At 39.2% G+C, this 23,967-nt stretch overlaps 1 protein-coding gene across 2 annotated transcripts in view; it reads right to left on the bottom strand.

The window, feature by feature from the left end:
* The window catches only part of LOC136258669 (uncharacterized), a 78,922-nt gene that overhangs the window by 36,621 nt on the left and 18,334 nt on the right, over positions 1-23,967 (bottom strand). For both annotated transcript variants that reach the window (XM_066052010.1, XM_066052011.1), the window contains one exon: positions 16,304-17,059. In XM_066052010.1, the coding sequence (XP_065908082.1) occupies positions 16,304-17,059 (756 nt within the window). The remainder of the gene's footprint in view (positions 1-16,303; positions 17,060-23,967) is intronic.

Genomic DNA, 23,967 nt, shown 5'->3' on the forward strand with positions numbered 1-23,967 from the left:
CACTCAAAGCCAAAGTTGAAACTGAACTTTACCGGCTACATACTGAAGGTGTTATCACTCCTGTACAATTTTCTTCATGGGCAGCACCAATTGTTTCCATTGTCAAAAGTGACGGCAACATCAGAATATGCGGTGACTATAAACTGACAGTCAACTAGGCAGCAAGAGTAGACAAGTACACGTTGCCAAAAGCAGAAGAGTTGTTCGCGTCACTGGCAGGAGGAACCAAGTTCAGTAAACTTGACCTTGCCCACGCATATCAGCAAGTTTGTCTTGACGAAGCTTCCAAGCATCTTACGACTATTAACACACATCGTGGCCTGTTCATTTACAATCGTTTACCTTTTGGTGTCTCAACAGCACCAGCAATTTTTCAGAGAATTGTCGATTCATTGTTACAAGGTATTCCTAATGTAGTTGCTTATCTTGACGACATTCTGATCACAGGAAGAAATGACGAAGAGCATTTACAAAATCTAGAAAGAGTTTTGACGAAACTGGATGAGGCAGGTTTACGTTTGAAGATGTCGAAATGTTCATTCATGTCAGTTTCAGTAGAATATTTGGGCCATCATTTTGATGATCAAGGCCTTCATCCCACACAGGCCAAGGTACAAGCAGTGAAAGAGGCACCTGTCCCCACTGATGTCACTAAGTTGAAATCCTTTCTTGGACTAATCAACTATTACCGGAAATTTCTTCCGGATCTGTCATCAGTGTTGGCACCATTAAATGAACTGTTACAGAAAGGCCGTAAGTGGAACTGGACTGGTGCTCAGCAAGCAGCTTTTGAGAGAGCCAAAAACTTGTTACAGTCATCAGCTCTCTTAGTGCATTATGACCCTGCCAAGCAGTTGATTCTAGCATGCGATGCCTCACCATATGGTGTCGGTGCAGTATTGTCACAATGTCAAGAAGATGGCTGTGAAAGACCAGTGGCGTTTGCATCAAGATCTTTATCAGCTGCGGAGAAAAACTACTCTCAGCTTGAAAAGGAAGGGTTAGCTATTGTGTTTGGTGTAAAACGTTTCCACCAATACTTGTGTGGTCGCCATTTCCTTATATTTTCAGATCATCAGCCCCTGAAACGTCTGTTTAGTGAAACCAAGGCTGTACCGCCTATGGCATCAGGGAGAATCCAGAGATGGGCCCTTACACTTAGCTCATATGAGTACGAACTAAGATACAGATGAGGCAAAGACCAAGGTAACTTTGATGCACTTAGTAGGCTACCATTACCAGATTGCCCCAAGACTGTTCTTATTCCAGGAGACATTTTGTTATTAACTGAACAGTTGTCATCGTCACCTGTTACCGCCAAAGAGATTAAAGTTATGACAGAAAAAGATCAAGTTTTATCCAAAGTTTTACATTTTGTGTTACATGGTTGGCCACAAACCAAAGTCGAGGAAGAATTGAGACCCTATGACACGAGAAGAAATGAGTTCAGCCATTTTGACGGTTGTCTGCTATGGGGATCCAGAGTGATTGTTCCCCTACAAGCCCAAGAGACTGTTCTCAAGATTCTCCACGAGGGCCATCCAGATAGCACTAAGATGAAGCGATTGGCAAGAGGTTATGTGTGGTGGCCAAACCTGAACATTCAGTTAGAGAATACTGTAAGTTGTTGTGAGAAGTGTCAAGTAGTACAGTCAACACCTGCCAAGGCCCCACTTCATCCTTGGCAATGGCCGGATCGACTGTGGTCTCGTATTCACATAGACTATGCAGGACCATTCTTGAACAAATGTTCTTAGTGATAATTGACGCTCACTCAAAGTGGATGGAAGTGATACCTGTTTCAAATGCCACCACAGCTGTGACTGTTGAGAAATTGTTGAGTTTGTTTACTATCCATGGACTTCCGCATACGATAGTGTCTGATAATGGATCAGTTTTCACTAGCTCCGAATTTGCTGAATTTGTTAAACAGAATGGCATTGAACACATCCTCACGTCCCCATACCACCCAGCTTCAAACGGCCTTGCCGAAAGATCTGTGCAAACTTTTAAGAATGGACTCAAGTGAATATCAGATGGTCCGCTGGAGACTCGATTAAATCAATTCTTGTTTAAGTACCGCATAACCCCACAGACCACTACAGGGTTATCCCCAGCAGAGATGTTATTTGGACGCAGACTCGGATCACACCTAGATCTACTAATGCCTACTGTAGCAAGTAGAGTTCAAGCTAACCAGCAAAAGCAGAAGGTTAATCATGATGGCAAACGTAGATTGCGTGAGTTTGATGTTGGTGATACAGTGTATGTTAAGAATTTTAGTGGAACTCCAGTTTGGATACCTGGTGTGATTGAGAAGTGTCGTGGTCCCTTTTCATACCTAGTTCAGTTACAAAACAACAAAGTTGTGCGTCGCCATGTAGACCATGTCAAAATTCGCTTGTCGAACAATGACATTTCCGACTCTGATGATTTCCTGTTAATTGGAGACCAAGCAAGTTCCCCAGTGGTGGATCAGTCTAGTACTATTGAAGCTCCTAACACTGTTGAACTTTGTCGCTCTACAAGAGTACGACATCCTCCAGATCGTTGGTCCCCAGATGACTTTCCATCTTAAGGAGGAGGAGATGTCATAACTTGAACATTAATTAGAATATGTTGTAATTGTACGCATGCGTATTTAGATTTGATTCGAACTTTTCCGTGACTAATGATTTGTACGTGATTGTACATGTTGTCTTTAATCCTTCTAGTCTAATTGAACTGTGTTGTTATCGGCTGGGTACGCATTGGTATCACCTTATTTACTGAGTATATTACAAATACAGTGTTCTAATTATACAAAAGTCATTGTTCTAATCATTGCCTATCATTATGTCATATCTTATGCTAATACTGTAGTTACAGTCCTTGTTACAATACCCCCCCCTCCAGATGTTTGCGTCCTCGCAAAATTACAGTGGGACAAAGTCGTGTCTGAGGAATACGATGGGTCTGTTGAGGTCTAGTAGTAGGCGCAGCACTATAGTGACTTGGTGGACAGGTATTGAGTTCTCTCCGCTTGGTGGGGTGTCTGGTGAAGAAGTAGTGTAACCAGCAGTAGGTGCTTGCTGTCTTACAACATCAGAATGTAGCTGTGTACTAGTAGCTGCAGGTGGATATTGTGGAGTGTACTCTGGAGGAAGCTTTGGGGTTCCAAAGCAATGTTTAAGCCGGTTGTGGTGAACAACAAGGGTCTTATTAGGTACTCCAAGCAACTGGATGTGGTAATTTGGAGCACTAAGCTTATCAATAATAGTATATGGTCCCCACCATGAAGAAGCCAATTTTTTAGTAGTGCCAGTTTTAACAACTGGAACATACAACCATACTTGATCACCAATACTGAGGTGTGTGTTAGCTGTGTGATGATCATACCTAGTTTTGTTACGTTGACGAGATTCCTTTATACCTTCACGAACTTGAGAGTAAACAGTTCTAAGGGAGCTATGCAAATCTCTTACAAACTGAGGAAGGGCTGTAGTTTCTTATACTTAATTGGAGCCCCAACCATTATGTCCACAGGGAGTATTGGTGATTGTCCAAATGTAACATGAAATGGATTATAACCAGTTGACTTGTGGATGGTAGTTCTGTATGCAAACATCAACTTAGGTATGTGCTGGTCCCAGTCCTTCTGATTATCACTGATTGTCTTTGCTAGCATTGCCACTAATGTATGATTAAATCGTTCCACCTGTGCATTCTCTTGGGGATGATAAGCAGAGGTTCGAGTCTGTGTAATCCTCAAATTCTGGCAAAGTGATGAGATGAGGTTACTGGTCAAACTGGCACCTTGATCACTGTGCAAGGATGATGGAATACCATATCTGAAGATCATTTCATCAGTTAACACCCTAGCTCCATTTCCTGAACACATCAGTCACAACCAATACATACCTGTTACCCTGTGTTGTGAGTGGCAGTGGGCCCATAATATCCCAAGATATCTTGTCAAATAGATAGCTAGCGGTGATAGTCCCCAAAGGAGCCTGTGCAGCAGGTTGTGGGGCATTGCGTTGCTGACATGGGGCACACTCTGCAATCCACTTCCGGATGTCTCCTTCACATCCAGGCCAATAATATCTTTGCTTGACAGCCTCCATAGTCTTGTGGAATCCCAAATTCCTTAGCTCATTGTGGAGGTGCTGCAATGCCACTTGATGTAAGCTACTGAGTAGGACTAGCTGAGTGTATTCGGAGTTGGAGGGTCCTTGGAACTTGTGGCAGAGCATTCCATCTTTCAAGAAGCATTGCTTAAGACCAGGAGCTGTTCCACGTGGCAATGGAGCATTATCGGAGAGGGCTACAATGATAGGAGAAAGCTGTTCATCTGTTTGCTAGACTGCCTGTACATCTACTGCACTACCAAGGTGATGATACTCTATGACTGGCATTACCCCATCAGCAGGCGGTAACCGAGATAGTGGATCAGCATTAGTGTGTTCCTTCCCTGCTCAATACTGCACTTCAAAGTTAAATTGCTGCAAGTACATTATCCATCTGGACAAACAACCACCCACATCCTTGAGAGAGCGTAAAGAAATGAGGGGATTGTGGTCTATTATTAAGTTAAAGAGAAGCCATACACATAGGGGTAGAATTCCTTGATAGTGCCGGCTGCAGCTAGTGCCTCACATTTAATCGCAGAGTAATTTCTCTCTGCCTTGGTTAATTGCCTACTCCAGTATGAGATTACAACTTCCTTGTAATGCTGTATTTGGCCTAACACACCACCAATTGCAATGTTGGAAGCATCACTGCAAACCAGAAATAGTAATGAAAAATCAGGGTAGGCTAAGATTGGAGGTGTAATGAGTTTTGTTTGAGTGTGTCAAAGGCCAACTGGCAGGACGTATCCCATTGTAATGACTTCTTTGATTTCCCTTGAACTTTATGTAACATTTCAGCGATGTGTGCGTAGTCCTTGATAAACTGCCTGAGGTAGCTGGTTAGGCCTAGAAACTGTTTCAATTCTTTGATGGTTCTTCATACTGGGTATGTGGGACTGCCTTCACCTTGTCATCATCTGGCTTGATTTCTGCCTGAGACACCACATGGCCTAGGTAATGAACCTCTCTAAGAGCAAAGTGACACTTAGATGGTTTAAGCTGTAACCCAGCTTCATTCAAAGCTTGGAAAACTTCTGATAAATGCAGCAAATGTTCCTTGAATGTTGAGCTAAACACTATTATGTCGTCCAAGTAAATTAGACACTTTACCCCACCAATCCAGCGAGAACACACTCCATAAGCCTCTGGAATGTGGTAGGTGTATTGGTAAGACCAAACGGCACCACATTAAATTCAAAATGGCCTTCTGGGGTAGAGAATGCAGTTTTCTCCTTGTCCTGCTCTTCAACAGCCGCCTGCCAATATCCAGAGGCTAAGTCCAATGTAGTGAAGTAGGTGGCACCTGCAAGGGAATCCAGAGTAGAGTAAATTCGCGGGAGTGGATATGCATCATGACAGGTTACAGCATTCAACTTATGATAGTCGATGCAAAACCTCTAACTGCCATCTTTCTTCCTGACCATGATAACTGGGGAGGACCATGGACTGCTACTAGGATGAATGACATCATTATCATGTAATTCAGTAGACACTATATACACCTTTCAAGGCTTGGGGTATCCGTCTAAGTGGTTGTCGGATTGGAGGACCTGTGGTAGGAATGGAGTGTTCCACTACAGAAGTCTGCCCTGTGGGGATAGGATTCTCAGCAAACACATGGGAAAAGTTGGTCAATAACTGAGTCAGCTCTGTACGTTCTTCTGTCTTCAAGTGAGATAGATCAATCTGATCCAGGGTAGCTGCTGTGGGAGTTTCAGTGCTGGTGACTACAGAAGTGGTATGAGATACAAGCATAACACTATGTTCTGGTACCATTGTAGCCAGTTTTGTACCTTTGTATATAGATGGTTACTGGGGTTGGACTGATGTTGATCACTTGCAACAGAATATCACTGCCTTTGGCCAATGAGCTTAATAAGCGAGCTACACGGATGTGCATAGGACTTCTTGTCAATGGATCCACTAATCCACTAGTTGGATTGCAAGGTGCATTAAGCTTCCCGGTGATGAATTGCACTGACCTTCCAGGTATAAAGATGTTTGATGGTGCACAAATTGTAAAATTCTCAGTAACGGTACTGGCAGTATCACTGATAGGACTGGCTGATGAGACTTGTTGTCGTATGCCCTGGGTAACAGGAATAGTGTATTGATCATCCCTGTTGGTCAAATATAGTACACTGTTACCACAATCCACAATAGCCCTGTACCTCTTGGGAAAGTCTGCACCCAGCAAACAATCCACTGTCAGATGACGCACCACAGTGAACTTGTGTGTAACAGTAAATGTACCCAGTGACACAAACAGTGTAGCTCAGCCTGCAATGTCCAAGGGAGCACCAGTGGCACTAACAGCTGCTGTAGTGGGACCAGAAATACTTATGTTACTGGGTAATAACTTATGGTGAACAACAGAAATAGCAGCACCAGAATCTAACGTTTATTGATTAGAAATATTTCCATTCACAAAAAAGATTGCATTAATAGTGGTGGGTGCACTTTCAGATAGGTGGTGAATGTAAGTCAAGGTCATGGCCAGCTGCCCACCCTCTGGGCTGGCCTGTTGAAGTTTAAAGGGCAGTGTTGCTTGTAGTGACCAAGTTCACCACAAAGTCAGCAAGTTGGTTCTGTGTATTCATGCTGTCTCCCTTGATGACGTTGTCCACGGGTGGGTTGATTGTGATGTGATCTATCAGTATGCTCTGTTTGGGGTAACAGTGACTGTTTCTGAACCATTTCCAGTGCTTTTCAAGGCATTTGACTATCTGGTCTAATGATTCCTGGAACTTATTGTGCCCTGATGACTCCTGTGTAGATGGTTTAAGGTGAACAGTATTAACTTCTTGGCTATTGTCAGCTTCTCCAGCAAGTTTGAGGACATACTCAATGTTCACTACATCCTTAACGGCTTGAGTAAGTGTGTCTGGCTTGCCTTGAAGTAATAACTGACGACGAATGGGTGGGAGCAACCCTGTTAGGAAATGCTGCACCAATATGGTGGAAGTAGAGTTTTCAGTTTCATAGGCTTCAGTGAACAGTTTTTTTAAGATTTGCGACATAATCTAAGATCCTTTCTCCTGGGCGTTGAGAGCACGACATGATCAACTGACTTGATACTAAAGGATCATGCACCAGCCCAACTTTACTCATCAAAAAGCTCTTTAAATTTGCCTGGTTCCCACAAGTGGCTTCGTCTGCTTCCATGTAGTACTCTACCAACTTACAGCGGAGTAGTGTGGGGAGAACAAGTTTCTTTCGTCGTCGTTCCATTCTTTCTCAGTAGCAACCAATTCAAAACGAGTCCAAACCTGGTGAAACTATTTTCCCGTGATTTTGGCGAGGGTTAAATCCAATGGTGTTACCATCAATCCAGCCTAAACACAAATTCAACTCGGGAACAATTGTTATTCGAATTAGTGCCAACTCGCCTTTAAAGGTGCCGTTATCTATTATTCACCACGGTACCACAGCTTGATAGTTTAGTTCAGTCAATCGGATATCCCACTCCTGTCACCAGTGTTGCATGGGGAACAGCTGGTAGCAACAATGAATATTACAACGTGTACAATACAGTGTTCTAATTATACAAAAGTCCTTGTTCTAATCAATACCTAACATTATGCCATATCTTATGCTAATACTATAGTTACAGCCCTTGTTACACATGTGCTGGTCAACTGAATAAAGGGCCTAACAAAGAAAACAAGGCTCAAGCATTATTAAGTTAAGTGGGACTCCACTCTTACAAGACCCATTGGCGGTGGAGTCCTAATAAAGATGCCAATGGATGAACGTGCTCCACGAATGCACTGGATCGCAGAACGTAGAAGCGAGAAGCAGAGGCAACAACCAAAGCAGAGCCTTAGCTAGCTCAATCTTTTTTTCTTCTTTTCTTTGCACATACATATATACATTAGACATGAATTTTAAAATCAATTACAAAACTGAGTCTCCAAATTAATTAAGACCACTGGAGCACACTTTAAAAAGTGACCCTGTGAGGATCTCACTCCTCGATTGCTGGACGAAGAACACAAAAAGATAAACAGATCTAATCCATCCCAAAACAGCTGCATATGGTTCTTTCCATTTCTGAGAAAGTAAACTAGCCAGTCTCTTGTAAAATACAGTGGCTTCATGACCCATTCCTCCTGTAGCAGAAAACACTAACAGGGTAAACGTACTGTGTTCCACTTCTCGGAGGCGTGACTCATAAGCTCTCTTCTTCAAAGATTCATGCTTCTTGTAGCTTGAGTGAAGAATGGATCCTCTGTTGGAAGTTGCTAGTGGATTGAAAACTCTGATATCTGTGTAGCACTTCTCAAAATGGCCGCCCCAAAAACCATTCATTGAAATATCTAAACGTGCACCATCCTCAACATCAGCTGTCTTATGTTTAAAAGTAGACTCATCATCCAGTAGCTGCAAATGAGGTTCAACCTCTACATCATGAGCTCCATAGTTGAAATTCTGTGACAGGATGTGCAGTCGTAATGGTGCTGCAACATACAGTGAGTCTGAGAATTCAGCAGGTGACAAAGAATCAGGAGCAACAATGCCCAAGCCTCCAATCTAATTGGCAGGGCAAAAAGAGAACGTTGTAGTGTACCAGGAGAGTCAAGACCAGTCAAGGCTGGTATGAACTTTGTCAACAATGCCTTCTCAAGTTTGTGGAAAGAAGACGAAGTATCAGGAACTGTACGTGATACATACAGCCACCTACTACTTAAACCATGAGTGAAAGAAGTGTAAGTGGCATACAGCTGGGAGATTGCAACAGAAGAAAGTTTGTTAATTTCAGAAATCCAGCAGTCAATCTTATCCAAAGTAAACTTCTCCACATACTCAGTGGTACCAACTGGAACACCCAGATGAGGTTTACCATCAGATGTGACATTTACAGTAGTATCACAAAATATCTCCCTACCAATAGAACAATACTGCTGTTTAGTGACAAGCCAGGTCTTATTTGCATTTGGAAAATAACCAAAGAAAGGACCCAATGAAGACACTTGGTTCCACCATTCTCGAAGATCAGAGATTATACCACAAGACTCAGCATTGTCTGCATACCACACCTGAGTAATACGAGCAGTTAATTTCCAAATCTTGATTAAAACAAAACTTTGGTCGCTCATATCTCGGAAATGTCTGGAGCGATTTTCTTCAAATTTGGTACCCTACCTGGCCGGCACTTCTGTAGCAAATTTGGTTCCAATTGGATAAGGGATCACAGAGCTACATAGGTGTAAAAATCGCATTTTCTTTCTTCCTGTCAATATACTCACAGTGTGGCGTGCTGGCTTCTTGGGTTGCATGACACAATACCGTGTGTCTTGATACATACTTACGTACTTAAAATTAATGACCATATTATGTGACTGGATTTTGAAAAACTGGTTGAAATTGCACATTAGAAGTTTCAAGATAGCTATATGTACTCAATCAAGCTCTTGGTGGTGTGGCAAGCTCAAACAGCAATGTCTGGCCTTGTAAAGGACCTGGCTTGGGAATCAGTGGTATACTGGTGATAGTCTGTTATATTTGGCCAAACATTGCCTGTGTTGATTCTGCTACTTATCAGCCATTAAAGAACCAGCACACCCCTTCAATCATGGTTTACTTCCCAATGGCACACTCCTTTTTATATACGGTGGAGCTGTGTGGTTGTCAAGGTGCACCCTTGCCAGTTGCCACTGTTGGGACAGTTACTTTTTACAAGTAACTAGTTACATATTACTTGCAACTGAACTGTTTAGTTACAGTTACATATTACCCATAAAATAAAGTAACTATAATAATATTACATATTATATTACTTTGTGTCCACAGCCTTAAGCTGTCATGTGTGAAACTACCACCTTATCACGTGACACGATTGCGTTGTTGGACAATGTGCAAACTTGGTTAGAAGTAAGAAGCTGGTGAATAAGCTTCATTCAGTAGGCTTCATTACTTCCTTGTGGCTAGGCATTACTCAGTGGATCACTAACAAGATTAGTAACTTCGTTACCTGTCGTAATAATATTACATAATATTGGATTCATTACAGTAACTACATTACTTAGGTAATGCGTTACATTTGTAAGTAAAGTAACTTGAGTTATATTACCTGTTTTTATAGCGTATTTCATTATATTACTTAGTTACCACAAAAATAATAATATTATGTAGCACGTTAAATAAGTAACGCGTTACTCCCAACACTGCCAGTGGCCATATCTACCTTCAAAAGATTAAAAGATTAAGACAATGTATCACCAACCTTAACCTCAGCCTGCATATCTTCATGAAAGGACCTAATAATATTCAACTTTCAAGGAGGATCATCAGACCTCTCCAAGACTGCTCTAATCCATTGATGAATCAACAAAAGGGTAAACAATTTTGGTACTACGTTGCCTTTTCAATAGTTGCTGGGTCCCGAAAATCATGTCACAACAACCCCTACCTTTACCTTCTAAAACTGCATTACTGCATTCATTTACAATTCAAGAAATGTGACCAGATTTGCGAAAAGGGGTCTTCCACACACATCCAATTTACCAACTTTGACGATTTGTAACTTCAGATTGGAAAAGGCTATTGACTTGAAAATTGGTCAGAAGTGAGCACCAACATGGGTTAATAACTGGAAAAACGTTCAGCTTTACATGTTACTTGAGTACCAAGTTATGGTCTCTCAAGTTCATGGAATTGGATGTGTGTGGAAGACCCCTTTTCGCAAATCCGGTCACAAATATGCTTTCTGCAATGTAGTAAAGCCTTTTCCTGCATACTCAAGCAAAAAATGTACCAACTACATCCAACCAGCTGATGCCATGCCAGCTCTGTCAGTCACTGTTATTCTCAGCATTCTACCAGTTTGCCACTATTTCATCATCCCTCAAAAGTCTTTCACCAACTGTAGCAGCCTACCCCATAATATGGGACTATCTCACAACCACAAATGTGGAAGAATAACAGTCTTTCCACCTGCCTTATTCCTCTTCATCTATAACAATGCCATCTGCAACTCTTTCATACATGGAGGTTCATCAGACTACTCGTGGTAAGGAGAAGCAGCAGGCATCTGCTGAATGACTTCCTAATTGCTGTTTCAGTATCTTACTAAATACTGATTCCATTGTTTCAACATCTAATATAACCCATTTGTCAAGTATCCGCCTTCTTTACTTACCCTAAGTATGCATTGTTTTCAACCAGCACGAGTCTGTTGCATCTGTCAAATACACTCCCTGGGTCTTTCTATCCAGTGCTCCACTGTTCTATCAACAGCCTTCATAACCTACTGCTGAATATCCCTGCCTAAAAGCTGGGATGAAACCTAACATTCTATCATTTAATTGTATTAACCTCTCCATATTGTATACAAACCGCTTCCTTTTCCCACTAATAAATAGACTCTTCTGCAGCTTGCACAAAAAATATAACAATTGCTGCCATTAAATGTACAAATATTCATGTAGGGCATCCTCTAAAATATGTAGAGCGGTATAGCACAAAAGATGGGCATTTTGTGCACTTTGTAATACAATTTTGATACTCTTCCACATGAATTCCTCTCCTTATAACATTTATTTTTTGATATGGTGTCACACAGATTTGAACTTTGATAACTTTTACAACTATTTTTGCATTGAAAATTCATCATTTTTGTCTTTAACTTCCTAAGACAAAAAGCATCCCCTGGTGTGATGATTTTCTTGCCCAGTTAATAATACATAGCAGCACCACTCTGAAAGTGATGTTATAAGTAATTTAAAGGTGTTGATCTAAGAAACAACTTGACTGCTGTTTGAAGTGAATAGCTCATTCCACTCCAAAGTTATGATCATTAATTTTATATTAGCCCCAAAATTCTTGGAATTCATCTACCTGTGAGGATACCAATGGGCAGATAACTTTATAGAATTTATGGCTAATAAATGGTCATAAATTTGAAATGAAATCACCCATTGACTCCAAATAAAAACCAAGATACTTTTAGCAAGACCTAATTTGAATTTGTATTTCAATTCATGCCTCATAGATAAAAGAAAATTTTTCAATACAAATATGGCGTCAAATCTGTAATGGCATTATATCAAAAAATAAAGGAAGGGCTATTCATCTGGTTCCGTATGTAATAAAACAACAAAGGTTGCCAAAACAAACAAACAAACAAACACACAAAATAAATAAATAAATGCAAAACTTCTGAGGATTGAACCTGGACCAAGGCCAGTGTGGTATCAGCTGTGCTGCTGCTGCTAGCTACCCAGTGCTCTTACTTTTCTATCTTATAAATGTGATTCAATGAAACCCTGTATAGAGTAAGAAGCCCAGGTGAAGAAGAAACCAAGGCTGAACCTGACCCTAACCCTGACGCTAACCTTTAGTTTGCCTGTTAAGCATAATGATGTCCTTCATTGTCAGTATGACAGTAAGTTGAGTTCAAGGTGAGCTAGTGTTGGCCTGGCTTTGCCTGGATGCTTGCTTTACTCACCCCAACCCCAGCTCACCTCAAACTCACTAAAAACTTACCTTCGCACAACTAGTGTGTTTGATACTAGAGTTATGTTGGGTGAGTGCCAGATGAATAGCCTGAATAAGTCAGCATACGGAACCAGATGAATAGCCAGATGAATAGCCACTGCACAAAATAAAAGGAGAGCAGAAAGTTGTATTACAAATGACACATTTTTCACACTATACCACTGTACTACCAGATACTTCACATAAGAATCCCTGGTAATAGACATGTACAGTGCCAGCTATTAAACTGAAAACAATCTCCTGCCAACATGTGTACATGTATATGTGAAACGTTAAGCCTCAGATTAACTCTGACTAACTGATGATCTGTCTATATAACAAATATCCCTTCTCAGACAACATCTTTACAGTATAATTGCTGATCACAATCATTAGTCACACTTTAGTAGCTGTGTGTGCCTAAGTACCGCAGTGTATACTCTTCTTCCCAATTGCAAGCATTCTTAATTATTATTTGATTTACTGCACAAAACTGAAACAACTCCTCTCCAACCTTATCCCTGTCATTCAACCCGTGTCCAATATTACTCCCCTCCAGGATTCTTCATCATCACCCAGAACTCTAACACTACCATTAAAATCTTATAAGCAACACCAGAAAGTCATCATGGGGGACAGTATTAATAAGATCACACCTAAAGTTTGGATTGCACTCCTAGAGGAGCAGCAATCTGTGCATAGTTGATACACAGTCACACACTGTACAAGGTGCCCTCTTACCATAATAAGTCAAGAGATGGGGCTTGGATAATATGACCATCTAGTTGGTTCCATAATTTTATCGTTAAAAGAAAGAAGGAGTTCTTATAAGCATCTACCTTTGTTGGAAACTGCAGAAATCTTTGATGGTGACCTCTAGTTATGGTGTTGCTTGGTGTAAACTGTTGTTGCACATTATTATCTACCATGTCATTGATTATTTTATACATTAGTGAGGCTCTCAATTTTTTTTTTTTTTGTAAACTGTTCAACATTTCTGTAACACTAGCTGTCCTATTATAGTTATTCATCACAAACCTTTCTGTTCTCTGTACAATTATTCTCAATCTACCTATTATTCTCAAAATTATTCCTGAAATTTGTGTCAGATATAAACATATTAATTACAGTTGTATATAAGTGACTGCTATATTAGAGTTTGGACTCAGAGTTGACTGCTCTATTAGAGTATAAGTGGCTGCTTTATTAGAGTAAGTGACTGCTCTACTAGAGTATCTCAATCTTTTCACCTGTTTTAATGCTTTCACTGTTTAGTGGTACATTCAAGATTTTTGCATCAGGCTAGAAGGAAAACTTATAATTTGCACTAAATATATAATGTACAAAAGTCAGAATTGAGTATATAAAATTATATCCCAAGAACTTGTCTAATTATGTCAAAATATTACCCAATTCTTTCAACTATCTATTATTCCCCGGCATAATAGACACAGTCCATAGCTAAAAGATCAACATTTCACATTCTCATGCCACAAAGACGTATAGCATTGTTAGACAGCAAATTAATGCAATTGGTCTGCTTGGTCATTTGCAAAGGGTGATCTGTTGTTAATCATGCAAAGAACATGTGTTCATAGATTATTAATCATTATTAATCATTAATCATTATTAATCAATGGTAACTGTGGTAGATGTGTGTAACATTTATACAGCTGTATGATGATGGTATGTGTGCTGCAATTACTAATCAAGTTCGTTTTGTATTACTTCAGTAGTAATAAAAATCGAACTTGATTAGTAATTGCAGCACACATAGCATTATCATACAGCTGTATAAATGTTACACACATCTACCACAGTTACCATTGAGACATTAACACAATAATATAACCAATATGTCTGCCTCCTTCGGCATTTTGTGTAAAACATCATTGGAGATTGAAATAGTCTAATAGAGCAGTCACTAATGTTATTTGTTATTTACTCTAATAGAACAGTCACCACCAACACATAATATTATACATTCCAAGTAAACCTAGACCTGCATGTGTTATGATAGTTTAAAATGTAATACGTCTAAAAAAACACTAAATTGCTGGAAAGAAAAATAGAGGGAAAAAAGGCAAATAGAAAATAGAGGGAAAAAAGGCAAATAGATTGATGCCTACTCATTTAGGTCACCCAACTACTCCACACAATTCCAACAGCGTTTTGTTGGCTTTCACCAGTATTTATGAATGCAAACACATGAATATGTGACCAGTCCTGTGATAAACAAGTCATGCATGTGTGTCCTTGTTTATAGTGTGTGCCCAGTCATGCAGGGCCTGCATGTGGTAAGGCTCAAACGATTAGCCGAATATTCGAATTAATATTCGTTTGCTTTGTAGCCAAATAATAAAATCAACAAACGATTATTCACACGTGATAATTTATGTGGTGAAACGTGATTAGCTGTCAGTAATTAATGAAGTGGAAGGTGATGCTAATGAAAGTAACAAAAAGGAAAGGACCATGGAAGTGAAGAGTAGTAATAGAATTAGACAGCCACTAATTGGTGAAGATGTACTAATTGGTGAATCACCATAAATGCAAGACTTTGTACGAATTTGTGGCTTACCCAGGTATACTTCTACTTTGTCACAATCACTTTCTATCACAGTATCGCATAATCCTTTCAGAAAGGGCATTATGGTATCTCTTTATTAGTAAAGTTATTCATACGAAGTCACAAAGCTGTTTGTGATTATTTGTAGGCTTCTTGGTAGTGGCCACCTTAATTACTGAATTGCAAGGAAACCTTACACCAATTATTCGACTAATTTCGTTAGAGCTGAGCAAATATTCGAATACAGTAAACCACTATTTGTTTGAGCCTTAGCATGTGGGCACAAACTACACCCCACCACATAACAGGTAACATCTCAACAACAGATTAGAATATTTAAATTCTGTAACTTGTATTGTATAGCTAATTAAATGTTCAATAACAACTGAAACTTGCATGGCATTAGCGTAATGTTATAAAACTTTATGAATCCTGAAAGTTTGAAAAAGTAGGCATATTTTATGTTCCCTCATGCCGCAGGCCCATTCACATAATATTGCCCAGGGATCACCACAGGAAGACACCAACAAATATAGTCTTCAAAAGGACTGGCCTCCCACACACATCACAACTTCTTTCATGCTAGTTGAATGCATTGCATTGAATATTGAAGCCTAATCTAGTCTGATTGTTTGCTTGCTTATTACTTTCTTGCTTGCAATGATAGTCATGACTTATTCAGTACTACCACAATCTACACTGTACAGTGACTGTACATAATCTCAACAGAATAGTTTACAGTAGTAACAGGAAGCCAAATGCTAGATATGCTCATTTGAACATATGGCACAAATTACTGACAATAGTGGTTTTGGCATGGGGTTAATTATGAATACAGCTATGAATATAACAGGAAGATAGGCCAGAATTACAATGCTTAACCCTAAGATGGCTTGGTGCACATGGTTGTGATGTATATTGTAAAATTGCTCTTAAATGGGTTATCCGTTGTAATGCTTGGTCTAGTTGCTGATATCCTTTATCCGGGAGATAAATGTATGGTATACAAGCAATCAAATAAGCAACAACAACATGAATCCATCATAGCTATTCTCACATGGTGGGGCTCACTAAGGTTCACCACAATTGTACATATGTCATACCTAATTTTCTAATACCTTCATCTATTGAACATGTAACTTACCAGTCTGTGAAAGCTATTGGAGTATAACGACTTCTGTCCACAAAGATGTTATATGATACTATGTCAACAGTACCAGCATAATCTGTAGCCGAATTTTTTGTAAATGTACAACCATTAAACTCTACAGAGTTATTAATAATTTGATGAAAACTAGACATGATGACGACTGCACCAGCAACTGTAGCAATGTTTTCCATGAATATGCAATTAAGTATTGTTGTTTTAACAAATGCTTTATCCGTGTGGTTATTACTTCTGTGAAATAATGCTCCAGCAAACACAGCATGATTATTAATGAACATGAGATTTTCCAATGTGTAGGTTTGATGACTGTGTGCCCTTTTTGTCATACAGAATAGACCACCACCAATAAAATCAGATGTATTATTGACAAACACTGAGTTATTCACGACACAATTTACTATACTTCGCGTGCTAACAACAATTGCTAGCCCTCCACCTTGACTACCCAAAGAACTAGGCCTTCGGGAGAGAAACTTATGCAATGAATTTGGTGCAAAATAGCCATTAGAAGAGGTTGCAATGTTATTATTGAAGCGGCAATCAGTAACAACAATAGAGATGTTGCTGACCGGCATTACTTTAGTGATGTATGAAATAGAGAGACTTCCACCTGTGCGTCGAAAACGGCGAAAAATGACATGATCACCATCTGAAGTGTTGTTATCAAATGTACAATTCTTCACTATCACATTTTGTGAGTCGAAGATGTTAACTGCTCCAAATTGATTGTGCCTAAAACATAGTGACATGATAGAGTAAGTGTGCAGTTTACTGGCCAGAGAAAAATAATATTGAAGCATTTTGTAATGATAAGAATTATTGTGTGGTCTATTGACAGCACACATGTTTAATCAGCTGTGTAATGAGATTGATAGGGTATTTTCCTTTGATAAGGCTTCCATTTGATAAGTGGTCTCAAGCAGTGGTGATGTAAATAATGCAAAGTGTGATATGGGATGGTAGTTCCTTTTTACTTATAAGTGTACCAAAACATCATTGCAGTCAATAGATACAACTCTACTCAACTGATTTAACCTAGATCACATGCATAGTTAAATTATCACAGACCTTGCTTCTGATGGGAACCATTTTAATAAAAAGTGGTGAAGCTGGAGAGCGACATTAATGTCTGATGTACAATTTTAATCCCTCAGTATAATCTACTCCAAAACAGCCAAGATGTAAAAATAATAGAGTGCGGCGCCATGGTGAAAAAGATGTGAAATCCAAGTTGGCAGCCAAGAAATGGCTGTGATGGTAGATAAATCGTAAAAAGTTTAATAACAACAATTCAAGTGAATTTGTACTGCCTCCTCCAAGTTTCACTAGGGCTCGGCAACAAACCCACCTGAATTATCATTATTAAAATTTTTTCCATTTACCTACTATCACAGCCATTTCTTAGGCGCCAACGTGGATTTCACATCTTTTTCACTATAGCTTTTGGAGGCTGCACCCTTTTTTACAGCTTGGCTGTTTTGGATTAAATATCACTTCTTTTTGTATTTGTATATTCCAAAGCTGGCATACTGTATGCCAGCTTTGTACCTGTATTTTTCTTTACTACAGGAAAGAACAACATGATGTAAAGCAGTTGAGGAATTAAACATATTTTTTTTTATAATTGTACAAACTTTTATGCAAATGAACTTTTCTCAACTGACGAACAGTATATCAAACAGTACGGCAGTACTGTTTAAGTAGGGAACAGAGAGAAAATTTCATGCGCCGCCCAAAATTCTGCCTTCAAAAATCTTCCTAGAGACATTTTATGGGATGAAAATCACCTTTACAGAATAGTACTATATAGCCAACATAATACATAATATAGCATTAAATATAACAAAATACTTACAGGTGGCTGGATATAGAGTTTTAAAAAATAGCCAAAACTCGAATTTTAGTCTCACTGTCACTGCCTCACTGACCACAGTTGCAAGGCTAGAGGCCAAACGAAACAGCACACGGTCACCATTTTACATCACAATAACAAACTCACTAGTGGGATGTGCCTTTTGGGATTCCGACGAGCATAGGCCCTTTGCGCTTTGTCTTTTCTTTTTATCTTCAATCAGGCTGATTGTCTTCTTCTTCATCCAACGACACCATATCAAGGTGTTAATTTTCCATAGACACCACAGAATTATTTCAGAGTAGGATTTCAGAAGAGCTTCAGTCCCAGCACTACTAGAAGAGGTACACTTGCTAGATATCTGCTATTTCATGATTGGGATCCCGGTTTGCAATCTCATGCCCATCAAATAAAGATCTAGGTGGACTAATAGTAGGTATTCCAGCTCAATTTTTAAATTAAAAAAAAGGGTTTATATGCTCAATAGAGTATTGATTGCCAATCTCAGAAATATATAGTTTTTTGGGTTGGAATTAGCCACTTTGGCATGCATAGTGCTTAAAAACTGAAAAAGGTACATTTTTTCTCTGGGGCTCCCCATACATTTTGAAGGGAAAAATGGCTAGGGATGCCAGCATAATTTCCAGCATAATAGGTATGTGTGGGAATCAGGAATTATGCTAGCATTGTGAGGTGATTATAAAGCTTTAACAGTAGGAAAATCTGCAGATTACAAATTCCATTAAACAAGATCGAGATACTCTAATAGGGCAGTCAGAAACTCTAATAGAACAGTCACTGAATATTATTTACTCTAATAAAGCAGTATCATTGAAATGAAATACTCTAATACAGCAACCAGCTAAAGAATTCAAGACTATTTGAAGCTTAAACATCAATGAAAATGGTGTGATACAGCAATAAACTGGCATTATCAACCAATTATGGTAGCATAATTTTGGAAATAATGGGCAATTCTCAAAAGCATAATAGGGCATTTTTTGAGCACTGCTCAAAAGCATAATGCTCAATTTTTGGAACACAATAGCCTCATGCCTAAAAATGGCACAACTAAATCAAGTAGCCATCCAGCAATCTGGACTATCTTGTAACTGCAGTTGCTTTTAGCTGCAAGTTCGTACATGTAATGAGAGTAACTTCAGATCTTATCGGATCTCAGCAATCTTTGTATGCTTTGTGGTGAGCAAATATGTCTCACCTACTCCACACTTCTCAGTACAATGGTGTATACGTATAGGCAAGTGGCTATCTCAAGTAAGTAAAAACATCTCTTATCTATGTGATTTGTAATGTTTTCCTTACCTGAACATATCAGTTTGTAACTGTGTTTTCAGTAATCATAATCAAGTTAACAACTTATAAAGGTAAACAGCTAATGTGGAGGTGCCACAATGATGCAACAATACCTAAGGTTGAGTGGTGGTTTCACTTGTGGCATTCTTATGCCAACATTGAAGTGGTTTATACTTTTGAGCTGATCAGAAAATTGCTCTGGAGCTGAAAATCGCCAACCCAAGCGAAATAACTACAGTAGTAGTGAACGTCATGACAATGACAACATACAGGAATAGCTATGTACAAGGTAAGGGGGACCTAGACTCGGGTACACAACTACCTGAAACACAGGTAGCTGGATCCCTGGCAAGACAAAACTGTAAAATATAATACACAATTACATCATTAACTAAAAAACAGTTAAAATTTCTGTAATATCCCACAATTCTGACGAACGAGCATTGAAGATCCTATAGAAGCATGAAATGGTAACTCAAGCAGCTTGTTCGAAAATAGATCTAATCGAGCATTTTTGTAGATGGCAAACTCTACATAAATTAGATATTGTTGATGGCAAGACGTGACCTAGACACCCAACTTCAATTGTAACTACTTCAAAAAATAAGCCAGTACAAGCAAGGTCTGAAAGTAAAGGACCATAACAAGCTACTTTCCTGGAGCTGGCAGCTGCAAAGTGTTGTTCTGTATTGGTAATAGTGTTGTTCCAGTACCAGCTTGTTATTTCAGTTCCAGTTCTAGAATCATAAACCTTTGGAATTACCATTCCGGTTCCAGTTCTAGAACTATAACCATTAGAATTACAGTTCTAGTTCTGGAACCATAACCTTTAGAATTACAATTCCAGTTCTAGTTCTAGAACTACAACCTTTAAAGATTGCAGTTCTGTTTTTAGTTCTGCATAATTAGTTTAGTGCTCCATTTCTAAAACAATGCACAGTGTGCGCTAAACTATGGGTTTTGATTTGAATGTGTTATGTATCTAGGCAGAGCAACTACTACAAAACTAACTATACATGCAAGGCATTGATGCTACAAGGCTTTGATTATGAGGGATGATTTGAAGTTAATTATCAAACATTAAACTAGCACATTTCGGAATGACAGAAACACCTAGGTATAGTGAGAATTATTGGTTTCACTTCTGAATCAGGGTTTCATTGGGTGTATACAATCACTGGACTGGATCGTGGACTGGACAAGTTTCTTTCTTTTTATTGCAAGTATTTAGGAAACTGGTTGTAACTACAGTATTTTTTCTACAGCAGCACTAAATTTAGACTATACATGTAGGTGGACCTGTCAATTTACAGCTTGTATATGGAAAAGCAAGATCGACAGATAAACTACACACATGCAGCTACTTGATTTTGCTTACTTGAATGCCCATAGCTTGAGTTAGAGGATGCATGTCGATTAATCAAAAACAGCCAAGCTGTAAAAAAAGACTGCAGCCTCCAAAAAATCCAGGGTGAAAAAAGATGTGAAATCAAAGGTGGCGACCAAGAAATGGCTGTGATGGTAGGTTAATGGCAAATAATTTTAATAACGACAATTCAGGTGAATTTGTGTTGCCTCCTCCACTAGGATTCGGCACCAAATTCACCTGAATTGTCGTTGTTAAAATTTTTGCCATTAACCTACCATCACAGCCATTTCTTGGCCGCCACCTTTGATTTCACATCTTTTTTTCCCTGGATTTTTTGGAGGCCACACCCTTTTTTTACAGCTTGGCTGTTTTTGATTAGATATCACTTCTTTTTGTAATTTCATACCTAAAGCCAGCCTATGGCCAGCTTTAAGTGTTTCTTTTAACTTGTCTTTTTCTTTACCACAGATCTAGAGAGAAGATTATTATGAAGAAGATTTTAATAATTTGTTTAGCTACATGTACTTTAGGCATTAATAATATTTATAATTTTGTTGATTGATCATAAAAATAAGTCACACAGGTTAAACTGTTTGCAGCTACAGGGAAATGTGTATGTAGTTCTTTTCTACAGGGAGCCTCATAATGTAACTGTACTCTTTGACTACTGTACATGGTGAATGGTTTGTAGTTGAACTCACCACATGGTGGCTTATTTCTAGCTGAAACACATTATAAAATGTAGCTGAATTCTCTCCAGTTTCCAGTTGATCTCTCTACAGGGTGACTTGATCTCTCTACAGAGTGATTTATTTCTAGCCGATCTCTACAGGGTGAATTGTTTCTAGCTGATCTTTCTACAGGGTGACTTGTTTCCAGCTGAACTCTCTACAGGGTGACTTGTTTCTAGCTACACTCTCTACAGGGTGACTTGAAATGTAGTTGAACACCCCACTGGGTGACTTGATCCAGCTGATTTCTCTACAGGGAGAATTGTTTCTGGCTGATCTCTCTACAGGGTTATTTGTTTCTAGCCGATTTCTCTACAGGGCTGCTTGTTTCTACTGAGCTCTCTACAGGGTGACTTGAAAAATAGTTGAACTCTTTGCAGGTAACAGGGTAACTTGCCTAACTGATTTTTCTGCAGGGGAATTTGTTTCTAACTGAATACTGTGCAGGGTGATTTATTTCTAGCTGATCTTTCTACTGAGAGATTTGTTCATAGCTTATTCTCCATTGGTTGACTTGAAAAGTAGTTGGGCTCTTACGGGGTGACTTGATCACGCTGACCTCCCACAGCCTCACTCTACAGGGTGCCTTGTTTCCAGCTGATCTCTCTATAGAGTGATTTTTCTAGTTGATCTCTCTACAGCGTGATTTTTTTCTAGCTGAGCTGATTGATTTCCAGCTGAACACCCAGAGAAAAGTCTATGAAATGTGCTGGTAAACCATGTAGTTTTCAAGGACACTGCCTATGAAAATTTGACAATTCATGGCCACTGCAATCATGCAATTTTCTTGTGCCATGAAATAATTTGTCAGTGCTATAAAATTACCATGAAATCATGAGTATTTCATGGCATGGATATTCAATGAAATAATGGGGATTATTTTACTGTTCATGGATAATCCATAGGTGTTTCGTGGCACTGTTCTCTGGTAGTGCTATATGGTGCAGACTTCGTTCTATCTGATCTTTCTACAGGGTGATTGAAATGTAGCTAATCTCGCTGCAGGGTGACTTGTTTCTAGCTGATATTTCTACAGGTGATTCTTTTCTAGCTGCATGATTTCTCTACGGGCGACTTCTTACTGGTTGAACTCTCTACAGGCTGACTTGTTTCTACCAGATTTCTCTACAGGGTGATTTGCTTTAAGGCTGATCTCTCTACAGGGTGATTTGAAATGTAGCTTATCTCTTTACAAGGCTATACTTGTTTCTAGCTGTCTCCTCTACAGGGTGACTTCAAATGTAGCTGTTGAACCTTTTGCAGGATAACTTATTTCTAGCTGATCTCTCTACAGAATGAATTGTTTCTAGCTGATCTCTACAGGGTGAATTGTTTCTAGCTAATTTCTCTACGGGTGACTTGTTTCTACCACATCTCTCTACAGGGTGATTTGTGTTGAGCTGATCTCACTACAGGGTGATTTGTTTCTAGCTGATCTGCAGATCTCACTACAGGGTGATTTGTTTCTAGCTGATCTGCACAGAGTGAATTGTTTTTAGCTGAATTCTCTACAGTTTCCAGTTAAACTCTCTACAAGGCGACTTGTTTCTGGCTGACCTTTCTACAGGGTAATTCGTTTCTAGCTGATCCCTACAGGGTGAATTGTTTCTAGCTAATTTCTGACTTGTTTCTACCACATCTCTCTACAGGGTGATTTCTGTCGAGCTGATCTCTCTACAGGATGATTTGAAATGTAGCTTGTCTCTTTACAAGGTTACTTGACTCTCTACAGAGTGACTTCAAATAGATTTGAACTCCGTTGCAGGATAATTTGCTCCTAGCTAATCTTTCTACTGAAAGAGTTTGTTTGTATTTGAACTCTCCACATGGTTGCTTATTTCTAGCTGAAACACTCTACGAAATGTAGCTGAATTCTGTATAGGGTGACTTGTTTCTAGCTGATCTCTCTATGGGTGGCTTGTTTCCAGCTGAACTCTCTACAGGGTGACTTGTTTCTAGCTGATTTTTCTACAGGGTGATATGTTCCTAGCTGATCTCTACTGAGCTTTTTACGGGGTGACTTGAAGCGTAGCTAAACTCTCTACAGAATGATTTTGTTTGCTGCTGAACTGTCTTCAGGATGACTTGTTAGTAGTTAAACTCTCTACAGGATGACTTGTTTGTAACTGAACTCTATACAGGGCTATTTGTTTTTTGATACTAGTAGGGTGACTTGAACTCCCTATGTTGTTAGCTGAACAGTGACTTGATTGTAGGTGAACGTTCTAATAGAGCGAATTATTGCGCAGCTGAATGTTCTATTAGGGTGACTGCACTATTAGAGTATCTCGATCGCGCACTTGTTACACCTAGTTCACTTTCATAGCGTAGCTCAGTGGATTTTAATCTGATTCCTTGTAAACCACTGAAAGAT

This window comes from Dysidea avara, chromosome 6 (assembly GCF_963678975.1).
Source record: "Dysidea avara chromosome 6, odDysAvar1.4, whole genome shotgun sequence".
NCBI classification, from domain to species: Eukaryota; Metazoa; Porifera; class Demospongiae; order Dictyoceratida; family Dysideidae; genus Dysidea; species Dysidea avara.